Source organism: Argopecten irradians, chromosome 1 (genome assembly GCF_041381155.1).
Source record: "Argopecten irradians isolate NY chromosome 1, Ai_NY, whole genome shotgun sequence".
Taxonomy (NCBI): domain Eukaryota; kingdom Metazoa; phylum Mollusca; class Bivalvia; order Pectinida; family Pectinidae; genus Argopecten; species Argopecten irradians.
Genome location: NC_091134.1, coordinates 62,333,435 through 62,356,637, shown reverse-complemented (window position 1 = coordinate 62,356,637; position 23,203 = coordinate 62,333,435). Strand labels below are relative to the sequence as shown.

Sequence of the window (23,203 nt, the reverse complement as noted above, 5' to 3'; positions counted from 1 at the left end):
CTATTAATTTCAAAGTGTATAGTGGCGCGGTCTTGACTAAACTTTTCACTCTATATTCAATTAATCTTCTCTGTAATACACAGATAGGAGCAGCGGTGGCAGAGTGGTTTAGATGTCTCGACATATGACCACAAGCCCTCCACCTCTGGGTCACGAGTTCGAATCCGAAGTGGGGCAGTTGCCAGGTACTGACTGCTGGTTATTCTCAGGGGACTCCAGCTTTCTTCCACCAACAAACCTGGCGTGTACTTTCATGACCCTGGCTGTTAATAGGATGTTAAACTAATAAAACGCAGATTACCATGGTCCCGTTCTACTAACTTTGATGTAAATGAGGTTTGACTACATCCATTTGCTGTTTTAACCTATCTATTTTTAGATTGGTTAGTACAGTCCGTGATAATGGTGCATGCTAGAGGCCAATTATAAAGCCTTTCTAAGTGAAGGTAAAGATGATGATACTGGTCAGTAGCCTTTCAATGAGGCAAGTATCCAGTAAAATATAAGGTATCTGGGTATTTTTTTATTTTGAGGTTATCTTAGCCAATAATCATGTATTAGGATAAACTTAATAACCATGCTACAGGCTCTAGTCTTAGTAGTCTAGACCATTTAGTCACAACATTGAAAAGAAGCTAATCTTAGTATTTACAATATCTGACTCATCTCTCATTTTAACAGACTTGGTAATCCTTCATCCCAGCCCCACAATCACTTTTTTGTTCATTTGGAACACCTAGCTGTTTGACTATTTGTTAAGTCATTATTTCAAGTATGAATCCTGACGGACCTGCAGTTTTTTTATACAGGCCTGTGAGGTCTTTGTCAAGACTCGTCTAAAAACAATATAAAACCACCAGATCTGTTTTTAATTCATAAACTAACAACTAGGTCCAATCAGTCAAACTGTATAATTGAAAAAAGCCCTAATCTCTGGTCCATTTGCTATTGATAAGAAGTTATGGATGATTTTTGACTACTGGACCTCTGAATATAATGAAGATCAAGGCCATTCATTTGAACTTTTTCTCCATTCAAGTAAACTACAGGCCCATTATCAGGTCTCCTTCTAAGTGACAAGACTGTCCTATTTCCTTCATACTTGATCCAAAGCGTCATTTGAATGAGCTTACTATCGTAGGTAGTCATCCCAGCACACTACAGGACTGGAGTGATATCAGGTCTCTGGTCTTACAGTCACTATACTACAATATAACTTCACTAGCCTAAATGTTGAAACATTTTAAAATAGTCACCTCTGGGATGCGTGTTCGAATCCCACGTGGAGCAGTTGCCAGGTACTGACCGCTGGTCGGTGGTTTTTCTCTGCCGGTACTCAGGCTTTCCTCCACCAATAAACCTGGCACGTCCTTACATGACCCTGGCTGTTAATAGGATGCTAAAATAATACAAGGGGGTCAGCCCTATCATTTGTACAATTTCAAATCCCAACCCTATATGGATGCTACCATTGCATTATGAGTGCTCTTCCATGCTTAGTTGCAGAGAAGAAGTCGTTTATATGGAAATAGCTAAATTGACCCCTTTTGGCCCCGCCCCTCAGGCCCCCGGGGGTTAGCCCCATCATTAGCAAAATTTTGAATCCAAAACCTATAAGGATGTAACCATTGCATAATGAGCGTAATCCCATGTTAAGTTGCAGAGAAAAAGTCATTTATATGGAAATTGACCACTTTTGACCCCGCCCCTCAGGCCCCCGGGGGGTCAGCCCTATCATTTGCACAATTTTGAATCCCGACCCTTTAAGGATGCTACCATTGCATTATGGGTGCTATCCCATGCTGAGTTTCAGAGAAGAAATTGTTCATAAGGAAATAGCCAAATTGGCCCCTTTTGACCCCACCCCTCAGGCCCCCTGGGGGTCAGCCCCATCATTTGTACAATTTTGAATCCCCAGCCTATAAGGATGCTACCATTGCATTATGGGTGCTATCCCATGCTTGGTTTCAGAGAAGTCGTTTATATGGAAATAGCCAAATTGATCCCTTTCGACCCCACCCCTCAGGCCCCCCTTCGGGTCAGATGACCTAAAAACTAAACCATGACAGAACTCACAGATGCTTTTGTGTGAAAGCAAAGTAATTAACAAAACCAAGGACTCAATTCATTCACACATACTTTATTTTAGTTATCAATCAACTGCTGATTCAGTCCACACTATGAGTTTAGCAACAAAGTTATCATTGACAATAACAGATCAAAATAAGCTGCACAGTATTAATCGTACACTCCTAGTTCAATGCTTGCTGCAAAACTCATCAATACAGTACTTTGTACATCATTATTTTACACAGTGTTCTGTACAAAATTAAGCATGATTTACATTTGATGTAATTCTGAATACGCGTCTACTGTACAATATTTCTTACAATTAAAGATGAATTTTAATTGTGATCGATTCACAAATAGCAATTAATTGCTGGCTAAGTCAAAAGCAATCTGCTTCACCAGAGCACTCAAAGTGGAAAATTAATATATACATTGCACTACAGTTATTCGTAGATAATGAATTAATATTTAATGGTTCAAGCTTAAGACATTTCTGCATGCTGAATTTATGAATGATTCATATCATATCACTTTAAGTATCTGTTTATTATTTGTTGGTCTTGAAATACACAATGATCAATATATATTAATTCATATTTCAAATCTATGAAAAAAAAAAAAGAAATCAAATACAAGGAAAAATTTTAAAAGTTTATATCAATTGCACTAGAATGTTGCCATGTCGCATGTATATGGCGATCAGCTGGACATTTCCTTGGCTTTCTGCATGGATTGTAGAGCTCGCTCCCTCAGCTTCCTCTCCTCTAGCTCAGCATTGTCGTCATCACTGTCTGATCCCTGTTAAACAGAAGTCAAGGATTTTATACTTTTTATCTTTATCAATCACAAATGAGAAAGCCACATTATATATGTAATGTACAGTAAAACATGCATATATATAACAAACACGTTTACAATGAATTTATGGTTATAACATAATAATTTTCATTCCCAAGGTTCCCATATGATGTCTAATACTGTGGCATGTGTATTTCAAATTATGCTTATAACACAGGGAGTTTTTATTTGGTCCCAAGAGGTTTGTTAAAACTGTGATTTACTACATCTAACAAACAATTTTTTAAAAAGTTCATATTACCAAAACCACAGGTGCATTCTACACTAAAACAACAGTCAATACCAGCCAAATCTGGATTGGGTGGAAAATCTGTCTACCAAGACAAATATTACTGCTTCATAAGGTACCTGTGACACCACAATTCTTACATGGGAACACTGGCCAGATTCCTTGTTATCATATATTTAAGAGAACAACAATTCACTCATAAACACTAAATCAATTTTAAAAAAAGATCATCAATACTTCAATTTACAAATTCATTTATAGGAGACAGATGTTTTTTGTTTAATGCTGATGACTTTTAACTTCACTTTTTTCTTGTTTATAATGCCATGAACAGTTGTTTTTGCTGTAGCCAGTAATCTTACCCCCTCTTCCACTTCTCCGTCCTTGGTTTTCTTGTGCTTGTGTTTTTTGTGCTTCTTGTGTTTCTTGTGCTTTTTCTTTTCCTTTTTCTTTTTCTTTTTGCCAGCAGCATCATCTGACATCTGAAAATATATCACAAGGAAAAAACTGGTTATAAAATTAGGAGACATAAATGATTAACATAAAGTTGTATTTTGTACATATATTATTATCATTTGAATACAATGAATTGAAAATTTAAAATCATTTCTTTTATATGAGTATAAGTATCATTTCATAACTTTTGCTTACATATATTACGAACTTGTTAGGTTAAATGTACCACAATATTATACCAAAGTTGTATGATTAATCTTCAATCGTGAACAAGAGGCCCATGGCCTTAACGGTCGCCTGAGTTAGAATATATAAAACAAATTAAAGACATATAAACACTAGTATATGCTGGGCCTTGAAGTTGGTCAGTGATTTATATATTTGACTTTTTAGACTATGAAGAGTATTTGCTTCCATCAAACCTGTGAACTTAGAGGTATTTTTTGAAAGGAGTAGGTGCAATAAAGGTCAATTTTGGCCCCAACAGAGATTGCCTTTATTTTGATACTATATATACATCAATATATGGGAATTATAAAATGCACACTTTCAATACATTCTGTTATGTTGTTGCCTAGCAACAGGCCTGGCAACGAGCATACAGTATTGATGCTAAAACAGACACTTGAATTGCTTTTAAAAATTTCTAATGCGTAGATTAAGGTGGAAACTTTAAGAAAGTTAGTACTCTGTGATGTGTATAAGAAATCATCGAAACCATGTCATGTTTCATAACACTTAACCATATTATAGCCCATAGTTACACCATAGCAACCATTTTCTCTCCATAGCAACAACACTTTAGACACTAAAAACACAAAATAATGAGATTTTAAAGATATTTAATCAATCTAATTTTACGTCTGTTCATTCCATTTCTGTATTTCAGCAGGGTATTCTTCACATTTCTTGAATTTTATATCAAAGTCCCAAAAGGATAGCAACAACGTAATATAATCACAATCTTATGGCACTACTACATATGTACACTACGGTACTACTTTACGATATGTACTGTATTACATGTATACGCTCGCTATTTACAAAAGTAAAATCGACAATACTTAAATTCATGTAAATATTTCCAAGTGCAATAATGAAAGATAATAGATTTAGATACATGTACAACAGGTCATGTTTAATTTACAAGCATTTTTCAACCGCGCAAGTGACTTCGGACTTACACCTTTTCAATGTGTTCCAGAGGTTTGTATCCTGTTCTGGGAATTACGTTACGTCACATCTACCCTTTCTTATCAATTAATAAGCTGTTTTTATGTTATTTACTTTCAAGCATGATCTTTTAATGTAAGAAAATACTTTTGACAAGCAACGCCAGTGTCCTTGCAGTGGTTTATTCCTAAATATTTAGTATTAATACTGGTAGCATGGCAACCATACAGTCTTTCATTAAGAAGTGTCCCTTTTTCACAATCAAATCAAATTAATCGTCTAGGCATCCTACCATACAGATGTAAATATAATCAACGCTCAGACCACGAACAACAAGTTGTAGTATACATGTATATGTATATGCATTTTAACATTTGATCACAGTAAAGTCAATGGTTACATGTATAACTACCGGGAAGTATGTACATAGTACATATGTTGACTATGGTAATGGTGTCATTATTATTATTTTTTAATTATGTCAACTTGAATAAAGGAGAAAATAGATTGAACAACATATTCACATACGGTTATATAGGTTAAGAATGTTCCTGGTTCAATATTTCTAAATATAATATTTTATATTGTAAATGGAACTATATTAGGCCTACTAAAATAACACATGTAGGTATAGGCCTAACATATTATTACTGAAAGGCCCGCTACCTTTCCAAAAGGGCTCTTTATTCTTAAAATTGGAAAGTAAAACGAGATTGATAAGAGTTATTAGCGTTCTGTTAATACTTCAATTGGCAACACATTCTGACCAATTTATTCAAAATAACCCTAATGCTATTTTCATAACGCGGGTCGTATTGTGTTTTAGCCGTCGTCCTGACTGCGCCAGACAGCAAAACAGCGAAGTGTATTTCACTGTTAAAATAGATTACGAAGGAAAGCTTGCATTTGTTAAGTGTTGAAGCCTTGTGTTAGGTCATCGATAAATATAATTTTCTTATACAATTAATGTTATTGAAATAATATTAATTCTTTATTTCGGAAAGGTAATTGGTCTTTAATATATAAATATATATATTTTTTAGGAAAGGATGAATTGATAATTTCATTAAAAGTTGGGGTTCAGAAATTAAAAAAAAATATATATATGTATAAATGTCGATTCGGACTCACTACCTTCGGAACAGGGGACAGAACGTCACGACTGCCACGCATGCTTCGTAATTAGTTGAAAAAATGAAGATATGTATCCTTAATAATCTGTAGCACTCTAATGTAAACAATTTTTTGCTAGATTAGATTTTATTATATAAAGGTATATAACGCCTTTATGATATAAATACATCTATAACATAGAGATAAAATAACTACAGTAGTTAAACCCATGTCCGGTGTCCTACCGTATTGCACTACTCTAGCCTAGCTAGCTAGTAGGCCTAACTGTAGAATCGCCAACTTTTCAGATTTTCAAAATTAAAAAATGAACATTTTTCACATAAAACACACAGGCTTATACATGAAAATGGTGTCAATGAATAGGATTTACTGTATGACGGAATGATCTATGTTGAACTGAACGTTAACGTTACTGTACTTGGCCTACCAACGATACATGGCTTCGAATTTTCAGTGACGTAGGCCTACCGAAATGTCAGGTCATTGACGGGTTCCCATCTATGATCAAAATACGTCTCGTGAGATATATAGTAGTAAATCTATAGACTATATACATCAAGAAGAGAAGAGTATACTTGATTCTTCAATTGAACATCACGATCCATGTTGAAACGACCGGGAAGACAATGTATATAGAAAATCAGCGTAAACATCGCCAGTTACGCTGTGTCAAAACACCGAGTACATTATAAAGGCGGGACCGTAATCCGGGCAAAAGAATACGGACACTATTTTTATCGCAACGTTTTCGCTACAGAAAATTGAGAAAGGCGCTTACTGCACAGAGTAATAATTTTATACATCGTCATAAAACTAATCAAAATAATCACTAATATTATTTTTATTCCTCACTTCATATATGCACACTGAATATGCTTCCGATTTATTTTTTCCGGATAAATAATAGCCGTGCCCGATACCGTTTTATGTTATTATTACCGCCGCTGCGATCTCTGGTTCGTTAATTTCATAGAATTTTCTTTTTTTCAGATTGGCCGCATTTGTGTCCAAATTAGACATTTTGCATAAAGATTTAAATTTTTATGTTGGTTCTGTTGACAAAAAATGGTGTTTGGACAAAGCTGCGGCCAATGTGAAAACTACGCTTTTTCAAGCCATTTTTGCAAGAAAATGTATAAAAATGCATGAAATGGCCTAAATATATCGTCTTTTAACCCATCTACAAATACTGTAAGTGGAAAATCATCTTTGATTGCGAAAATATCGATACTCAACTCTTTTGGAAAGCTGTGTTTGTGAGATTTTACATTGTTTGAATTTCTATACATTCTGGGGCCATAATTGACCCTTATTGTACCTACTCCTTTAATCATTTTGACCCTGTTTGGTCCTGCCCCTCTGGTCCCCCAGGGGGTCATTGAGGATGGATATGGATGTTAAAATGCTATATCTTAGGCTAATAATTCTAATCAAGTTTGACTAATTTCCTACGAAAATTGGGCAAACAATGTTCACAAATATGTTTTTCCTATAGAAACTAAAGTAAACTTGACCCCTCCCCAGGGGGTAACGTGAGACCCCAAGGTCATATAATTCACAATTTTTATAAAACACCTTAAGACCTTTCCATCTATAATTATTTGATTCTCCTATATCCAGAATTTTGGAAGATTTTTGAAGTTTTAGCCTATTTGACCCTTTTTTAGCCCAGCCCCTCTGCCCCCAGGGGGTCAGCCAGGACCAATGTGGATATGATATTAAAATGCTATCTCAGGCTAATAATTCTAACCAAGTTTGACTCATTTCTTATGAAAATTGAGCAAAAAATCCTCAATAATGTATTTTTCCTATATAAACTATAGTAAACTTGACCCCCTCCCCAGGGGGAAATGCGAGACCCCAGGGTCATATAATTTACAATTTTTATACACAAACTTTAAGACCTTTTCATCTATAAAGTGTATTTGATTATACCATTTCCAGAATTGATTGAAGTTTTAGCCTATTTGACCTTTTTCAGCATCGCCCCTCTGCCCCCAGGGGGTCGGCCAGGACCAATGTGGATATGATATTAAAATGCTATCTCAGGCTAATAATTCTAACCAAGTTTGACTCGTTTCCAAAGAAAATTGAGCAAAAAATGCTCATAAATGTGTTTTCCCTATATAAACTATAGTAAACTTGACCCCCTCCCCAGGGGGAAACGCGAGACCCAAGGGTCATATAATTCACAATTTCTGTAAAGGACCTTAAGACCTTTCTATTTATGAAAAGTATTTGTTTCTACCATTTCCAGAATTTCAGAAGAAGATTTTTGAAGTTTTAGCCTATTTGACCCTTTTTTAGCCCCGCCCCTTTGCCCCCAGGGGTCGGCCAGGACCAATGTGGATATGATATTAAAATGCTATCTCAGGCTAATAATTCTAACCAAGTTTGACTCGTTTCCAATGAAAATGGAGCAAAAAATGCTCATAAATGTGTTTTCCCTATATAAACTATAGTAAACTTGACCCCCTCCCCAGGGGGAAACGTGAGATCCCAGGGTCATATAATTCACAATTTTTGTAAAGGACCTTAAGACCTTTCTATTTATGAAAAGTATTTGATTCTACTATTTCCAGAATTTCAGAAGAAGATTTTTGAATTTTTAGCCTATTTGACCCCTTTTGACCCCGCCCCTTTGCCCCTGGGGGTCAGTCATAGAAAATTTGTTAATAGAATTAAATGGCCATCTCATACTGATAATTCCGACAACATTTGACTCATTTCCTATTACAAATGACCAAATAATGTGCAAAAATGTGTTTTCCCAATATAAATTTATAGTAAACTTAACCCCCTCCCCAGGGGGAAACTAGAGACCCCAGGGTCATATAATTCACAATTTTTGTAAAGGACCTTAAGACCTGTCTATCCATAAAGAGTATTTGATTCTACCACATCTGTGAGTAGAGAAGAAGATTTTTGAAATTTTACTCAATTTTACCCCTTTTGGCCCCTCTCACATTCCCCTGGGGGGTGGGGACCATATAATTCACAATTTTGATTGGCCTTATACCTTAGAAGGTTTGTGCAAAATTTCATTGAAATTGCTTCAGCAGTTTTGGAGAAGAAGTCGAAAATGTAAATTGTTTACGGACATACGACGCACGGACAAAAGGCGATTAGAATAGGTCACTTGAGACTTCGTCTCAGGTGACCTAAAAAACGATCAATCACATATCAGAGCAATTCAGATCATTACGAGTCTGTATACCTCTACCAAAAAAAATCAACTAAGAAATTTTAAAAAGCAAAAACTAAGTGGTATGTAAGATACTGAAAGTAGATTGTTCATCACAGCAATATTTACCTCAAAGTCACTGCCTGATGCTGGGCTTTTGTCCTTCATTCTCCTCTTCACATTCTCTTCACCATCCATGAACCCTCCACCTCTGCCCGGTGGAGAACCAGGCGACACATCATCCCGTCCTCTCTTACCTTGGTTGATTGTAATAGTCCTTTGAACATCGTCTTCTCTGTATTCTCCCCTGCCTCTAGGGACTGGTTCAGGACTTGGGGATGGCCTTCCCCTCCTCTGGCGTGGAGCGTCGGGGGAGGGTGATTCCCACTGTCGCCTGGCAGCAGGGGGAGAACGGGCTTGTCTACTTCTTTGATAGGGGGGAGAGGGTGATGGTCTGCCTCGTTGAGGAGAGTCTGAAGGCTTTCTTCTTCTCTGTGGTGGAGATTCTGAACGCTTCCTTCTCTGCATTAGAGGTGATCCAGATTCCCGTTGTCTTCTAGGGGAAGGGGATTCAGACTGTTGCTTCCTTCGAGGCGGTGGCGAAGAATCAGAAGGTTGTCTCCTCCTTTGTCTTGGTGGCGAGCCAGATTGCTTTCTCCTTTGAGCTGGAGATGCAGATGGTCTACCTCTTTGTGGTGGTGGAGATACAGATGGACGTCTTCTTTGCGGAGGAGGAGAATCTGATGGTCTCCTCTTTTGAGGAGGTGGAGATTCAGATTGTCTTCTCCTTTGTCGGACAGGAGATCCTGACTGCTTCCTTCTTTGAACAGGCGATTGCTGCCTTGCGTGTCTAGTTTTCTCAGAAGAGTCTCTCATACGAGAATCACGACGCTTTGGTGGAGGTGATGGTGATGGGCTGGGCGACATTTGTTGACGTTTCTTTTGTCCATGACCAGGTTGCTTTGCTTGCGGTGAGGGTCTACGTCTTTGTTGTACTTCAGGAGAAGGAGATCTTTGCTTTCTTTTTGGGACAGGTGACTTTCGAGGACCTGGCGATGGTGACTTCCTGGGGCGTTTTGCCTGTCGAGAGGGAGGAGAGTCTGCTGAAGAGGCCTCTTCCTCTGATGAAGATGAAGATTCCTCTGATGTGTCCTTCTTTCTGAGTTTGGGTGGTGGGGAGTCTTGTTTACGTCTCCTTGGTGGTGGTGAACCTTGCTCCCTGACCTTTCTCCTCTGTGGGGATGGTGATGCCTTCCTTCGCACAACACGCTGTGGGGAGGGGGACCTCGAGACAGACCGAGGTGGTTTGCCTTTCCTCCTCTGTGGTGGAGGTGGTTCTGGGGATCCAGATGATTCGGAATCTGACTCTGACTGTTCTTGTCCTGGTGGTGGAGACTCTGAATCAGAGACTCTCTCTCTTTTAGGAATAACTTTCCTTTTCCGTGGGGGTGAATCTGGTGACCTCTTCTTTCCTCTTGGTGGTGGAGATCGATCCTTCTTCAATTTAGGAGGTGAAGAAGAAGAATCATCCCTGTCAGCATTCCACCTGGAGGGCTCTGGGGAATTGGATACATTTTGTCTCCTTCGGCGAGGTGGAGAATCCTCTGGTGGCATCCTTCTTTGACGAGGAGGAGAGTCTGGCGACATCCTCCTTCGACGTTGAGGGGGAGAGGGTGAGTACTGACGCCGCCGATCAGGTGGAGATAATCTCCGTCGGTTCATCTCGTCACTAAATCTGCCAGGAGGTGACCTCATCCTTCTGCCCTGGTATGGTGGTGGAGATCTAGATGGAGAATGGCCCATTCTGCGCCTATCCATCCTAAAATGGGCAATTTTCCAGATTAATTGTATGTTGAAGTGGGAAAAACATCAACTTTATAGGTGTAGCTATTTATCAGTATCAGAACATGATTATGGTAGGATGAACTAAAGCATAATGAAAGTATCCATTCATCCCATTTAATCCATATTGCTTTCATTATTATTCAACCATTTCTTACTTATTACCTTTGTATTAGCTAGATTTTTTTTTATCTAGGTCATACATTTTACAAAACCTTCTTCAATACTTGATATCCAAATGATTTAAGACATTGTCATATCACATAGGCAATATTGACTTCCATGTTAGAATAGTTTATACACTGGTGATAAATTAATCCAAATGTTCGGACTGTACACGCAAAGAAACGGAAATGGAACAAAAAAAAGGAATAAAGTTTACCTCATAGGTGGTGGTGAAGGTGAGCGGCGATACTGTCGCCAAGGTGGGGAATAGCGCTGTGGAGAACGTCTGCCACCATACCACGGACCTGGACTGGGTCTCCTTGGGGGAGAATACCTATAAGTTAAATAAGTATCATCACCAAATAAAGATTTTTTCTTTTACATAAATTATTTTACCAATTTCAAAATTTCTTTAATCTAGCAGTATTAGTCATTTGTAACACATCATCAATGGGACAAGATTCCTCACAAAATGAACACACACTCCATTTAAAATTTCCATAGAATTCAGAAGAATGGTTTACATGTGAGCATGCACTAGTATATCATTTAATATACCTCCTGGAATAAGGTGAAGGTCGTCGCCTTTCTCTTGACATGGATCTACGCATAGGGCGACCATAAGCTGGTGGTCTGTCACGTTCATGTCCCCTTGCTGCAGCTGGTGAAATCAAAAAGAATAACTGTGAGGATCACCTGAACAAAAATATCATAACCAACTTCCTGGTTGGGGCACTCGACATGAATGTGTATTTTCCCTGTTCTTTTACATTAGCGCCCAACGTGGAGCCACCGTGGGTTAATTAGTTGGGCGCCAATGACAGCAGAGGAGAAAACACATGAGACCCTTCAAAACATCACCACTGTGGGTTATTTAGTTGGGCGCCAATTTTGTAACAGGAGAGGAGAAAATGTAGCGGCCAGACCAGGATTCGAACCCCGGACCCTCCAAACACTAGCCGAGTGCTCTACTGACTGTGCTACCTGGTCACCGATGATCGATCCAGTCCAATCCCGCTACACTTACAAACCTTATTTGTTATTATAAAGGAGCTTTAATTTTTTTGGAGAGAATTTTAATTCACCTGGTGCTTCATCCTCTGATGACGAATCCTCTGAAGATGAAGAAGTGTCCGATTTTGCATCTGGATCGTGAGTACGATAATTTCTCCTTTTCTGGACACCCTGTTTGCCTGGAGAGTCTGCATTTTCAGCACTACTATCGCCTTTTTCTGGCTGTCAAGTGAAAATCAATAAAATTTTGAATATTATTTCAATACATTATTATAGTGTTTTGAAATCACAGAAATTCACTGATTTTACATTGCATCATACTGATTTAACAGCATAAATTGTCCTTAGAACTTTTAATTGTCTTCAAGAATCAGCACACAATATATTATTTTTATGGGAATACTCACAGAAGATGATTGTCTCCCAGATGGTTTCCTAGGTGAAGAGTCTTCTGAACCACTAGAGGAACCAGAACTATTACTGCGAACAGATAAAGAAACTATCATTGAGAAGGCCTATCACAATTTCTTCCATAGAAACCATACAATATCATCCAAGACTTATTATATAAATTTATCTTCCTCCAAAAAGGGTTCATAAACAAATCCTTGAATGTGAATCAAGATCGTAGATAAATTAAGTTTTAATTATGTAGATGAAATTTCACAAAACTGTTGCTGCAATAAGAAACATGAATTTCAGATTTATGATTTTATCTCTATTTGTACGGTACAACTTACCTTGGGGGACGTTTCCTTCCACCTGGGCTTGGTGAACGGCGTCGTCGAATTGGTGACCTTTCCCTCCTGGGCGATGGTGGCCGGCGCCGAGGAGAACGGCGTCTGGGTGAAGGTGATCTACGTGGAGAAGGCCGTCTTCGATGTCTTGGTGATGGTGAGCGGCGTCGCCTTGGGGATGAATCTCTTCTGCGATATGGAGATGATCTACGCCTAGGAGATGGCCTCGATCGTCGAGGTGATCTACGTCTGGATCGTGATCTAGACCTTCTTCTACCAGGTGATCGCCTCTTTGACCTGTAATTTATTTAAAGTTTTGACTTAAAACTTGTAAACTATTCTTTTGATGAATTTTTATTCAATTAAATGTATTATATGTAAAAATCTAAAATTATAATGGTCATAATCACTATTCCATGAAAATCTTAAGAGTTGTATGGTTTTTGCTCATGGTCATAATCACCATTCCATGAAAATCTTAAAGTATGGTCTATAACCTCTTCTCATTTTGTCATAGAAAAAATGTTCTACATATATTTTTTTCGTCTAAATTAAAAAATTCCCATATTTACCGGTTTTTGTTAAGTTTGTATTCGCAATTTTGGTTTTTATTACAGTCTTTCCATGTGTACACGTTTAAAATAGCTTGGAAATCTCCAAACTGTTCCAATTTTTTCCTATCTGTACGGGTATTGGCAATGTTGGTCATGTGATACGACTACGGAGGTTACGATCAATACGGGAATTGTCAATGTTGGTCACATGATGCAACTCGGTTTTGCGATATTAAACCAAAATTTGAAACATGGCATTGACTGTGGCAGTTCTTTCAAAACGTGTTATATTTATAGTATATTGATATAGATTTATATTTATAGATCTAAACCATCATATATTAAGCATCCAGATTCACACATTATATGTTTTATGACAGTTTCTGACAGTGAAAATTACAAGAAATACAACTTTAAAAGACTTTTACCTGGACCTAGATTTCCTTCGTCTGTGACGATCACCAGACCTAGACCTTGACCTTTTCTTGCGACTAGGACTGGGGCTACGGGATTTCTTTTTCTTTTCAGTCTCCTTGGATTCCTCTTTAATTCCATCTTTATCTTTCTCAGCATTCTTATGATTTTCAGTGCCTTTTTCTTTGTCATCATTACTGAAGTACATGAATAATTCATTTAATATCCATGAACAACTCATTTAATATACATGAACAACTCATTTAATATTCTTCTTAGCATTGTCATATCCGACACATAAAAAAGACCAATTTTCGAAGTTGATTTTAACTACAATTTGATTTTTGATCCAATGATAAACCAAATGTTCAGTTATAAATAACTTAACCGAACCCTTATCTTTTTTTTTTTCATTTCAGATAAACATTACACAAAACAAATACATTAGGAAAGAGTGTGAATTTTTCTGTCGGCACTCACTCTGCTTTCTCCCCATTTTCCTGTGTTTTATTTTCTGACGATTCTGAATCCTTTCCACCTTGTAGCTCTGGAGCATCCTTGGTTTCAGGTTCGTTCTTTATATCACTACTACTTTTAGCTGGTTTCGGTGAGGCACTCCTCGATTTTCTAGCAAAAAATTTCAACATAGTTAAATATTTCAATCCAATTCAACACTAAATATTTGGATTGTTTAAATCACAACACATAAATACATAACTTTCAACATTGTTAGTACTGCTGTTTTTATGGTAGATAAAAGTGTGTTGTTCTCAGTTCAATAGAAAAGTGGATCAGAAAAGTGTTGCCATTTTAAACATATAGTTAATACTGAAGTTGATTAAACATGTTATATTGCCTATCAGTAACAGAAAACAATTGGTGCACAATCTGGATATGGATATAAACAAATATGTTTATTATTTTTGGTTCTTGCTGTTTTTGTGAGCTCCTACAAACGCTTCCAAAACAGTTAAGCTCATTTAACATACCTATGTGATGGAGACCTTTCTTTGTTATCTTGCTCCTTTCTTTCCCTCAACAGCGCCTCTTTAATTTGTTCTTCACTTTTCTTGAGACTTGCTTGGATTCTTTCTTTTTCAGCCTATGGTAAGATAACAAGTCTAATTAAAAAGTTTCAACAAGACATCAATGACCCATGTCCCCACTGGATTTGGAAACAACACAACAGTATTGGATGTGACGAGATATAACAGGAGGAGATGAGAAAATGCAAATATGGAAGTAGGCCGATACCTGGAAGTTACTGCAAGGGGAAAAACACCTGTTAGTTACACATCATATTACAATAACAGTTACTTAACTTTTGACTTTCAGACCTGGCAATTTTGGCAAGGAGAAGATCTGTATGAAGTATGAAGACCGACCTAGTTGAATTTTCTATTTATGACAATTCCAAATGTCTGCCTAACATCTGATAAACAATATATGTTTGAAAAAACATTGCATGTGGACACTGTTTACTTACTTGTCTTTTCTTAATCTCCTCCTTTTTCTGAGCAATGAACTTTTCTGGAATCCCCCCTATATTCTCCTGAGCGCTGCAAAGAAGCTCCCATAACTCGTGCATGAACGTGCGGGCATTCTTTGGGTTGAGGAAGCCTGTCAGGTTGATCTGCATCTCTTTTGGATCCGGATACTGCAGTGTACAAACAGGGAAGGCCATGCGTTCAGACAAATAGTTTCAAATGAAACAAAAAACTTTTGAATTAATTCTTTTTTTATTTAAATATATAGTTTTTCTATTCATTTCCATTTACTTCTAGACATTGAGAAATTGAACAGGAAAAAACACACAAAAATGCAATTTCAAAAAACTTTTTAAGAAAAGGGCAACTGCAAATTTTTAGAAGAAGTCGCAAATTTATCTCCTCTAAGATCTTGAGATCTATGTATACATATGTATACACCATCTTGTGCCAGAAACAAAACCAGATTGTGAAAGATAGACATTTGATAAATTGGCAACAATCCCAGCGTTTCGAGAGGTTAGTGGGACTGTTTGAACAGTCCAGGTAAAAATCCATGGATCTGACATAGAATACACTTAGTGCATAAAACACACTGTTTGAGGCTTTCAGTTAGAACTTTATTCCTTTCCGATGAAGCAAGATCTCTGCCTGCAATGAAGGTGAATCCTCCTTGAATCGATGAAAAGTTCCCAATATGAACAAAAGCTGTAAAATTAGAAATGTAACCATCAGATATCACGACTATATTCTCCAAACAGTGACAGCATGTTACCATATAGACCTTTATTTCTTGAAATACTACTTTCACTTCATTATGAATGTTTTATCACAATTACAATTGGATTATCAGTCTCAATTTATGTTTTGTCAGTTTGAAAGGTTTCCTATACTTAATCCGAATTTAATTTCTTGGAAGTTGTTTTCATTTTTATTTTTTTTTTTTTTTTTTTTTTTTTTTACTTTTTATATGTAATATACATGTATTTGTATTTCACGCTAAAAATCTTTTTTTTCTTTTTTTTTAAGTAATGAATTTATTACTCTGTTGAGTGCAAAATGGGTTTTGAAACTTTCTGCAAAATTCATAGATATTAATATATTTATCATTACGAAAAGGGGATATTTTCTAAAACAAATAGCATGCTACCTTGTATGAAGAAGCATTAAATTGCCAGAATAAACTTATTTTGAATTTTGCTTTTCCCATAAAATTTTAAGTCGGTCACAACTAAAAAAGTGACAGTATAGAATTTTCTGTTCTTGCATACATACCAGTACTTAACTTTACGAAAATGGATATACTAACCAAACCATCTCAATAGAGTGAGCAATCATTCAAGATTGTGTTCATGGGCCAGTTGTTGGGATCCATCCGAGACATTTAAGATTTTACTATTACCGGTAGTGTACCCTGCTAGGAAGCCCTTCTTTGAGTGATTTCAATCAGGGAGGCGAATTTTAATGATCTTCTCTGATTGTGAGAGGAAACAGATCGTATGTATAAGTTACTGAGGAACAAGGCACATACGTACACAACTCAACATTCCATCACAAAAAGAAACAGACAATTCAAATGAAAATGAGCCCAAATCTTTATAAATTCCCTAAAGACCTAACTTTTCAAGATGCATTAATTTTACAAACCCTGATGTGAAGAATGAAATCATCCCTAAACAACAAGACAAAATAACAAACTATCTTCAGTGATTTACAATATGCCTCCAGTCTTTTTAATTCATACCCAAAGTAAATTCAATCTAATTTCCCTTGCACGTAAATGCTATGATTAGTTGCAAACAAAAAACCCATTTATTGACAATAAAATCAAAATACAAGTGGAGATAATTAGCATAAAGCCATGTTATCGAAATACAAAATAAAACAAAAATATATGTAAAAACAGTCTACAGGCAATTTTATGGAAATCATGACCACTTCATCTTCAATTTACCTTTTATTACTCTTCATAGATATGATACATATAGAAGCTGATATCTGATATATTTATCTTCATACAGAAATAACATCAATACAAATGGAACACTAAATCTTAAATATGTCACATACATTCCTGTTTTCTTTGTAAATATAGTTATCAAAAGACGGAGTTCATCAATTTGAGTTGACTACAGTATTTGTATATATATATTGGACATCATTTCTGCATGGTTAACATATAATTCATAACTATAAATCTAGCAAAACAATACCCTCCCAAAAATAAAACAACGTACCAGATAAAAATATAATGACAATATTGTATATTTCTGGTTTTCTGCCCTCTTATCCAACTTGCAGTAACAACAATAATAATAATTTCACTCTTATAAATATTTGGTAAAGCCTACATTCTACAAATCAAAACATCGTGAGGTATTAACTAATAAAACAATGTTATTTCCCAAGTCTTAGTTTCAAATCTAGAAAGACAACAACCTGAAATAAACATTTTCCTTTAAATCTGTGGCAAAATTTGTTTCCATTACACATTTTTTCTGCATCAATTGATCCTGTTAGCATAGAAAAGATTATCTGTGCACATACTGTTGACTGATGATCACATCAAAATACCATCCAATGCCTTTAACATTTCAAAAACGAATATATGTACATGTATAAATCATAATTCATAAATTGATATCACATGTGATCAATCTGCAATAAAGACATTCTGTTTAAAGCTTTATGAAATATAAATTAGTATTCATTACCCTTTCCTCCAACTGATTGTAAACAAATTCAACAATGACATCATCCTCGTATCCGCCAAGTGAATCTGTAACTTTCTGTGCTATCCACGGCTTGATGATGTCAACATTCACTTTAGACATGTCCACCTAGAAAACATTAAGTGATCTCTTTATACCATACATTAAATGGCATAGCAATCATTATAAGTCAATGATCATTCTTTAGCAATATCAAAAGTCAAGCAGATTTATGTATTTCTCAAAAAGGAATTAATGAGCCATAAATATAAGTAAAAAAAAAGGGGGGAAGGGGAGGGGGGTATTTTGAATTGGAAATCATCATTATCATGGGTATTTCTTTCAAAATTTGATTTTGAAAATATCTATAACATTTCGTATTTTTTATTAAATCATAATTCGGGGTATACCTTCTTTTCTAACTCATCTGAAAACTTCATAGATTTCATCAGCTTCTTCTTTTTGTCCGAGAATCTGTTGTCCTGGTCGGCACTTGTGCCCTTACAATGGAGAAAGAAAAAAATACATAACAATATTACCGTAACAAATCATGTTGGATAATGGATACGACTACTCCAGTAATTTATAAGTCAAGACTGTCTTTGAAAAACAAACAATATTTAATTTCAAATCCTCATTTACAGAGATCTAAGTGTAAAGCAGGACTTTCAGAAATAAAACTGCTCTTAAAACTTAAAAACATATAGTGTTTCCCACAGCCCCGATTAGCATGGCGCCGCGCCGTGCCCTTTTTACCTGACGCCATGCCCCTATGACCTAACGCCGTGCCCTGTTTGTCCCCAGTACACTTCTACTAAACTACCAAAATACCAGGTAGTGGCTTGATAATTAAGTAAACAAAAGAAGTGTGACCACTCCCTGACCAACACCCCAGTGGCCCTAATTAGCAGCCTTGGGCTATTTTCACCTTGGCTTGTGGTGTCACTTTCAGGTCTGTGTATTACGTAAGCTGAAGTCAAGCAGCCGATCGGCAGCCTAGTAAACAATCAGCTGGCCTTTCAATAAGTTTTATGACTACAGTTAGTGAGCATTACTTCAAAAACAAATACTGCTTACAACTGTAAATGATTTACTCACGTTTTTAATGTTTAATAGGCCTGTCTAGATATCTATATCGGATGGATGTCACAAGATTTGCAATCGTAATTGCCGCCATTTTGGGTGTATTGTAATAGTAGATCCGGAGGTATTGAATTTCAGGATTTTACTAATATTCACGTTTTTAAAAATGAAAACGGTATTATTTTTTTAGAATTTCGATGTGAATTTATTTTTAGAAAAAGATATCTTAATAACAATAAAATTATTAATAGCAAAGTAATTAAAATAAATCAAATTAAAAAGGAATCAACTTTTTTCTCTATCAGATTAATTTGAAATATTTTGCATACTACTCTAACACTTATCTGTATTTTCTTAATTTAGTGCTTGTAAATTTAGAACATTGTTTTAATTAATTGTCCATTATTATGAAACATGTTATCTTATTCAAATCAATAGAGTATTTTTAATATTTAAATAAAGATATATATTAAAATAAAGGTAATTTGATTGAAATAAAGGAATACATTTTGAATTTTCCCATTCTTTTAATTAATATAAATGAAATTTAGATCTTTCTTGTGAATCAATTATAGTCATGATCATATGATCTGCAGATAACAATTTTCAAAATCATTTTTTTCACTCAGAATAATTAAATAGATGTCCTGATATTACTTAGCAACTCAGAGAGTTTAAAGCATTTAAATGATATTAAGTTGAACCAGAATAACATAAACAACAAGACAGTTTTAAAGAATTTTCCTTGTATTGGAAGTTGTCGATATAACCTTTGTGCCCCTCTGATGGTTATTCATCGCGGTCAAGGTGCCCTTTTCAAAACCCAGCACCATGCCCTTTTTTTTCCTGTGGGAAACACTAACATATATAGTCACATTGTATTGCTCTATTGAAAGGGTAATTTTTCCACACATTATAATTTGGAAGTGAAGATGGGCTTGACAAATTAGTTGTATGATTGTTACATCTACAGCATAGCATTGATATGGCATATACTCCAGGTCAGCAACTGAAACCATCATCATACTATATAGCTATACTCCATTACCACTGATTCGGTTATCAATGACCGGACAGACAACAAAATAAGATTCTTACACTCAACTTCAAACTCAAATTGATCATTTTATAAATCATATAATAATTTGACCTGGTACAATTTTTAAAATTTGGTTGAAATTGGACGATAAAGATATAAGTTACTGAGCGGAAACCATGGATTTATCTGTTTTGACGAATTTAAAGTCCAGTAACTCTTGCAAATATAGATGGATTTTTGACCATTATCAAAAATATGCAAGATCTCATCGATATAAAGCAATATACCAAATTTGGTCGAAATCAGACAATAAATAATTAAGACATAATGTCATTGCTAGTGGTGTTCTGATTCATCGAGTTTTCGAGTATGATTGGTTCAAAGTGTTTTATCAATTAATCGAGTAAGAAATCTGTAATCGAGTTTCAGCGGAATTTTAAGGCACATGGTAAAACAAAATATAAAGTTAGCTGATCAGTAAAACATGCAAAAAAAATCATAGCTAACTTGTTAAAATCATTTCCTTGTATGTGGTTGTCACTGATATCATTTCAAATTTTAAGCGTCTAGGCGAATTGAAGTGTGCATAAGCACTATGTAGATGAGTATGATTTGTGAAGAAAATAGAAGATATGAATACATGACAGCACAGAGAGGCCTCGCGATTGTAAGCCATTGAAAGAAATTTTGTATGCGAGACTTGTTTATACATCAAGGAATAAACAGAGTTTTTTCCACTTACTATTTTCAACAGCCCATGCCTTTTCAATTGGGAAAATAACTCGGAATTTGGAAGAAATTGGGAAAAATTTCAGGAGTGTAAAAAATTTTCAAAATCACTTGCCCCCGGCAGGTAGAGCCCAATAATTAACTTACAATTGCCCAAAATTAAATTCAATATTAAATTCCACTTGCCCCCCCCCCCCCCCAAATACCCCCACTTGCCCCCCCCCCCCCCCCAAATACCATTTTTTCTTATCACTGTACTATTAGAAAGTTGAAAATCAAAAACTTTAGAATTATCTAATAAAAGTTTCTAATTCTATTTCACAAAATTCTATTATTAGAAGAAAAATAAAACAATTAATTTGCAACACTATTTGCATTTTTAAAACTTTTTTTTTGTTTCTCTATCATTTTTTTTCTAAATTCCTGAATTCCGGAAACCGGATTCCGGCTCTATTATTAGATACCAAGTGCTACTTCCTACCTTGAACAGAGATCGTTTTTACACCAAAAAACTCCTTGCTTATGTCGAAAAAATAAAATAGACGACTAATAATGTAAGTTAACTCTGGAAACATTGTTGTATTACTTAAAAGCAGTTAACTATTGTTTTTATTAGCGCGAATGTCTGTAAAACGTCTCTGAACTGAAGGTGCACCTAGCGACCTAGTTATGCTCATTTCGTTTTGTTTTCATTTTGTGAAATAAAAATTGTTTCTGATCCAAAATGTTTTGTTTTAAGTAATGTAGACTAGTCTATATTTACACATTTTAGGAATGAAAATCTGGTTCAAACTATCAACACAAATGTCATTGAATTTGATCAGTTTTTATTGGGAAATTTGACTTCAAAATTGGGAAAATAAGGCATTTTTTGGCTAGGGGAAACAGCCGAAGTTCGGCTGTAGATTCGGCCAAAAAAAACCACTGATAAAATAATTGATTTTAATCAATAATTGATTGGTTAAATAAAACTGATGATCAACCATGAAATTTCAACCGACTACCAACACTAGATATCATACAAAGAGTGTTCCAGACGCCGACGACACCGACATAGTGATACCCAAGTGTCGCCCTTGCTTTGCTTGCAGGCAACACAAAAAATGACTTTTGTGACCTAGGATCCCCTACATATATGTGCCATAATTGATGTTGCATTTGACCCGAAAGAATTTACCTGATGATTGAAAACTTAATGACCATCAAAAAATGAAAGACAGTGGGATATTTCAAACACTCTTTGCATCTGTTGTGCATGGACGTTTTAGTGTTACATTGCAAAATCTAGTAATCTGTAGCGACACTGGACTGGGTCGATTATCGGTTCAAATCCAGGTCTGGCTGTTACATTTTCTTCGTTCCTGTTACAAATCTCTTCAGATTTTGTTTGGTGCCCGATATCTATTCTTGACTAGACTAGTATAAGTATTGAATACCAAGAAATGTGCCAGTCTGACATGTCTGGAAAAAATGAGTGAGTAACGGGAGTCGGTAGAAATGGCATCTCTGAGGTACTACGTAGGTGCCAAATCTGGCAAAGGGAATATAGGATTTTAATTGCATAAGATAATCATGAAAGCAGCTGTCTGGACACTAACAACAGGAAGTTATGTTTACTTCAAAAAATCACATTTTATTGGGTCCGGCAAAATTTTGTTTGGTCAGGCAATTACTCACAGTCCTAATCATATATAATTGCCGGTCCAAATGCATGTCCAAACATTTTTTTTTTAACTTTTCGCAACGTCTGGTATGGGGTAGGTTATTATGTCAAAACGGTTATAGGATAATCTTATGAATCTGATGAACTGGAAGAGAACATGGAATCCAATGCATTGCCGCACGTCATGAAATTCGTCTGGTCATTTTGACCGTCTTTTCACATAGTCATAGCGCCTATTTCAATTTTTCAAAGCACTTAAAATCCTTTTAAACGCTATATACTACTTCCCCAGCAAATTATTTATGAGCTTAGTCTTCATGAATATCTCCCATGAAATGAGCTAAATCACACCCAATCACCGCCAGGCGGCTGGACACGCGAAATCGAAACTGAAATGAATTTACACGTAGGCTAGGCTAGTCTATGCCTTGGTAAACCTGAAACCTCAGCGTTCCGTGACAATCAATTGTCGTTACCATGGCGCCTAAACAGAAAAGACATTCAAGATTATACCTTGAAGAATCCTGCGTCAGTCATAATTGCAGGTACAGTCTTTGTGACTTGCAATTATGAGCTGCAGTCTTCTGCAGCCGGTGAAAAATGGCGACAACTTTCAGCGAACTCCCATAATGCAACGCTACCGGATGTGAATATCACACGT

General features: G+C 36.0%; 1 protein-coding gene across 4 annotated transcripts; it reads right to left on the bottom strand.

Moving 5' to 3' along the window:
• Positions 1-2,124: 2,124 nt before the first annotated feature.
• LOC138336897 (serine/arginine repetitive matrix protein 1-like) lies at positions 2,125-23,179 on the bottom strand. 4 transcript variants are annotated; one of them, XM_069286516.1, is made up of 15 exons: positions 23,056-23,179; positions 18,439-18,528; positions 18,032-18,157; positions 15,317-15,487; positions 14,820-14,932; positions 14,311-14,457; positions 13,845-14,027; positions 12,866-13,159; positions 12,533-12,605; positions 12,197-12,347; positions 11,670-11,772; positions 11,329-11,445; positions 9,234-10,923; positions 3,520-3,639; positions 2,125-2,868 (listed from the first exon to the last, which is right to left on the bottom strand). In XM_069286516.1, the coding sequence occupies exons 1-15, from the start codon at positions 23,077-23,079 to the stop codon at positions 2,770-2,772; spliced, it is 3,501 nt and encodes a 1,166-aa protein (XP_069142617.1). In that variant the 5' UTR covers positions 23,080-23,179; the 3' UTR covers positions 2,125-2,769. The 4 variants fall into 4 exon arrangements, with proteins under 4 accessions (XP_069142617.1, XP_069142640.1, XP_069142625.1 ...); XM_069286539.1 differs by lacking the exons at positions 18,032-18,157; positions 18,439-18,528; positions 23,056-23,179 and adding exons at positions 15,914-16,025; positions 16,627-18,019; XM_069286524.1 differs by lacking the exons at positions 18,439-18,528; positions 23,056-23,179 and having other exon boundaries at positions 15,317-16,791.
• Positions 23,180-23,203: the final 24 nt, after the last annotated feature.